The following is a 4,527-nucleotide window of genomic DNA, read 5'->3' as shown; positions in this document are numbered from 1 at the left end:
GTGATACAGAAATATTTTAAAGAAATCTATAAATGAAATATATAAAAATTTCTATTAGCAGAGCTGGTCACAGACCCAAATTAACTAAAACTCCCATGAGACAAAGCACAATAAAGATGGACACTTACTTTTTAATTTCTTCTTCTACTACATTAACTCCATCTTTTTGAGGATTAAGAAATTTATTAGTGGCACTGCCAAAGTCACAAAGTACATAGTTTCCACCATCATTCAACAAAATATTTTCTACCTTAAGAAAAGAAAATCAATTATTAGTAGTATTTTCAAAATGAAAATCATCTTTTACAACCATAATTTTATACAATAAACACTGACAGGTTTGTTTTATACACACATGCACACACATACTCCCTCAAATTATGAGAAAAGACAAATGAATCAGACCAAAAATATACTCTACTATGTCTACTGCTTATCCTACTAGAACAGAGAAGTATTTCACCCTTCCCAGGATGATTATTGCAGAGGCCAAGAAACCCTAAATCTTCTCTAAAACTGCTTCAGGGAAAGACAGTAACTAGTGGCAGTCAGAGTCCATACTATACCTCCCTCCTTCTCCATTTCTGCCACTTTAGCTTATCTACAGACAAGCAATAAAAAAAAAAAAAATTAAAATTCTACCTCTAATCGACTCCTAATACAATTTTTATCTAAAATACCACACTGAAAAGACTGACTTTACCCCTTAACTTGGAGATCAGAGTTGTAGTAACTAAACAAATTTCATGCAGTTTCTAGAACAGGAAAAGGTGGGTTAACCACCTAACTTTGCTACCTACTAGCATGTGTACCCTTGACAATCTGCTCATCCACTCTGTTCTTTAGTTTCCATATCTATACAATGCAAACAATAATGATATTTGTTACATGGGATTGTAAAAATTAAATGAATAAAAACATGTAGATTGTTTAAAAATGACTGGAAGAAGGTAATCATTCAATTAATGATACTATTTTTATCACATTTTCCACAATAATTTTTATTTTTGATAGTCTTAGATGAGTAATTCAATTCTTCTCCAATCTATCAAAATACATTACTGCTTTGTTTAATTTTTCTTCTATATTTTATTTTAGTCTGCTTTTTTAAAGATTTACATATAAAAGCTGTACAAGAAAATCTACTTAAACATAGGCATGCATAAACTGACACATGTGAAAAAAGAACTAAGCATATGAAATATGGCCACTACATCTTTTCTGGTTTTAAATCAAGACAACTCCGGTGAAAACATCTATATGAAAAAAGTTAATGAGTTTTAATAATTTTTAATAACCTAAAATGAACTATACTGATCACCCAAATTAAGGGACGGAGGTCTGTAGTCATACATTTTAATTTTGCCTTAACTTGTATCCTTTTACCACAGATTTCCCTGGATAGTTTCATGGTTAACGACCTATATTCTAACTGACATCTTCTATTCTCTTTTATCTTAAGAGCATTTTATTATCACTTTTCATAAATTTTGTATAATCGGTCAGAATTGAGATTCACTCTCATTTGTTAAATATTAAGACCCAGCTATGTGCCAGGCACTGGTCTAAATGCTTAGATATATCAATGTAAGAGAAAAACCCCTGCTCACATGGAGCTTACATTCAAATGGGAGAGGACAGAAAAAAACAATAGGAATAATACATAGGCAAATTATATAGTACCTTAGAAAGTGACAAGTGATAATAAAAGGCAAGAGCAGGTGGAGAATGGGAATGAAGGTTGTAATTATAAATAAAGTGGTACAAGACAGAATTCACTGAGAAAGTGAATCTGAGCAGACTTGAAGGAGGGAAAGGTTAACCATGGGCTATCTGGGCATAAAGAATTTCAGGAAGAGGAACTTTTGCAATCTAGTGTTTATGGCTATCAACAAAGACATCTACGATTCTCTAAAATACGTGCACTGGTATCTCTAGCAATATGATATAAGTAATGTTCAATCTCCTTTGGAAATTTTTTCCAGTGTAGCAAGTGGGTACCATATACAACAGGTAAGGGTCTATACACAGGTAAGGGTCTACAAACAGGTAAGATAAAGTGACCTTAAAGACAATCACCACCAAATTCTAGTCAGTCTTTAGATAGCCTCAGGAAATGTAGCAGGGATAGAGACCAATCTCAGTGCTGGCATAAAAAAAAAAACTGGGTTAGATGAATACAAGTCCAGGAATATTTTAACTTGAAAGTTTAAAACATATTAATCCATAAGTTCTCTAAAGTTGTACCTTCAGATCGCGGTGAATTATTGGAGTCTTACACTGATGCAACCTTGCAACAGCTTCACAGGTATCACAGAATATCTGTAACACTTCTGATTCCGTAAAACCTGTCTGCAGCTTCTTATTCATCTGATTCACTACCTGCCCAGCTAACCAAAAAAATAATTTTGAGGACATATTTTTAATAAATGCAATCGATCACAAACAAATTAAGAAATGCCTTTACGGTCTCAGGTACTGGAGAACTGGCTCTCATATAAGGGTGAGCTTATTATACCATAATGTATTGATTCAACGAAATACATTTTTTTCACATATTTACATCTCTAAAATCAGGGTGTACCTAAAAATTGACAGGATCACAGATTTGGAAAAACAGTTATTCCACACTGTACTAGTTATTGGGTAAACAATGGTGAACAAAAATAAAGTTTCTATTATCACGAAATTTCTAGTCTACAAGCAGAGATAAATGTTAAACGATCATGAAAATAAATCATGTCATAATTATGTACAATAAGGATAATATGAGAGAAACCTAAATTTAAATTGGTGAAGCAGGATGGGGAGAAGAGTATCTGATAAGGCCATCTAAAGAAGTGATATTTATGTTGAGAATCGAGTATTGGCAAGAATTAACCAGGCAGACATTTCGGACAAGTGCATGCTAGCGATAGCAAGTGGCATGTACAAAGGCCTCCAGTTTGTGAAAGAGTTTAATGACTTTGAATAACTTAAAGAAAGCCAATGTGGATACAGTCTAGGAAGCAGAGAAGAGTAAGGTAAGATGAGACTGACAAGGCAGACAGCAATCAGCAACACTTTAGATTTTAACTTAAGAACCAAGGAAATTTTCTGATTTGACTTTTTAAAAGAGATCCTTGACTAGGGAATAAGGAAATCACAAGAGTAGAAATGAACAGCTAGGTTAAGAAGTTAATGCTCTAAACCAGGTAAGAAATAATGGCCAGAGCAACTTAACTAAAACCAAACAACAATATATGAGCCCTGAAAGGATTATTATATATTACAATATGCTACAGTAATTGACAATATGCTATAATAACTGACAATATTATTGTAGCATATTGTAATATATTTATTATATTAATAAATAATTCTTAATTATTAAGAACTATCAGTATATTTTTAGAACACAAGTAAATACGTGATTAATTCAGAAAACATTCTGATAAAAAACAAGTTTGAGAATTTAAAAAGGCAGGCTTATGTTAACTTGATACTTTAACAAAGTTGGATAAAAGAATATTTGCTACTCCGTAATCTGTAAGAAGGTGCATAGGCATACACCTGTTCCTTTTATTATTGAACAGCATTCTCATGTATTTTCTGAAACAATTTTTCTTAGAATTTTAAAGCAGAAGAACATTAACTTTTATCTATCAATCTCTGACTTTCAGAAAACTCAGGTCTATCTGGTTCTCAGGGTATCTCTTAAGAGTGAGGCGCCTGACCAGGTAACCATTTCCTTCATCCTCCTGTCAGACACCCTGACTCATTTTAACCAACAACTAAACAAAATGAAAAATGTTTTCTTGGTGTTCTTCATTCACATTCTTGAAATATCATTTTCCAGGTAAAGAAATCAAAGCATATCTGCTTTACACACAGAAGATCCTGGGTTTACGCCCCTGTGGAGCCATGATCCTCGGTCTACAGTCATGCTACCCTGAACAAGCCTGATGTCTGAACTCGGAAGCTAAGAAGGGTCGGGCCTGGTTAGTACTTGGATGGGAGACCACCTAGGAAGACCAGGTGCTGTAGGCATAAATAACAATAATAATTTTTTTAAAAAGAAAGAAAAATTTTCAGAAAAAAGAAACACAAGGAACAAAAATCTTTTTATAAGCTGTATTATCTGCAGACAACAGAAGATTTGCACCTAAAACAAGAGAAAGCTGTGTTATAACAAAGAACAACATTGAGAGAACAAGAAAGAGTTCTGGAAATTAAAAATAACATAGCAGAAATACAAAATTCTATAGAGGATCTGAAAGATACAATGAAGAAATGCTCCCGACATAAGTAGAATAAAAAAGGAAAATCAGAGGCTCAATCAATCTAGGAAGACCAATATTCAAAAAAATTAAAAGTCCAAAAAGAAAGAACAGAGAAAATAAGAGAAAAAAACTGAGTGCCCAGCAAAAAGATACCAAAATGACCTATAACCAAGGCACGTATATCTTGAAATTTGAGTATGCTGGAGATAAAGCAAAGATTCAAAAAGGAAAGATTCAATGGCAATGGATTCCACGGAAAAAAAAA

General features: G+C 33.1%; 1 protein-coding gene and 1 pseudogene across 2 annotated transcripts in view; one reads left to right on the top strand and one right to left on the bottom strand.

Moving 5' to 3' along the window:
• BMP2K (BMP2 inducible kinase) overlaps positions 1 to 4,527 on the bottom strand; it is a 114,611-nt gene that overhangs the window by 58,452 nt on the left and 51,632 nt on the right. For both annotated transcript variants that reach the window (XM_023530889.1, XM_023530890.1), the window contains exons 4-5: positions 2,248 to 2,390; positions 129 to 250 (exon numbers count right to left, since the gene is read on the bottom strand). In XM_023530889.1, the coding sequence (XP_023386657.1) occupies positions 129 to 250; positions 2,248 to 2,390 (265 nt within the window). The remainder of the gene's footprint in view (positions 1 to 128; positions 251 to 2,247; positions 2,391 to 4,527) is intronic.
• On the top strand, positions 3,914 to 4,029 carry LOC111740049 (annotated as a pseudogene).

Source organism: Pteropus vampyrus, unplaced genomic scaffold (genome assembly GCF_000151845.1).
Source record: "Pteropus vampyrus isolate Shadow unplaced genomic scaffold, Pvam_2.0 Scaffold56, whole genome shotgun sequence".
Classification (NCBI taxonomy): Eukaryota; Metazoa; Chordata; class Mammalia; order Chiroptera; family Pteropodidae; genus Pteropus; species Pteropus vampyrus.
The sequence above is the reverse complement of the archived record's forward strand: the minus strand, read 5'-3'. Positions and strand labels throughout refer to the sequence as shown.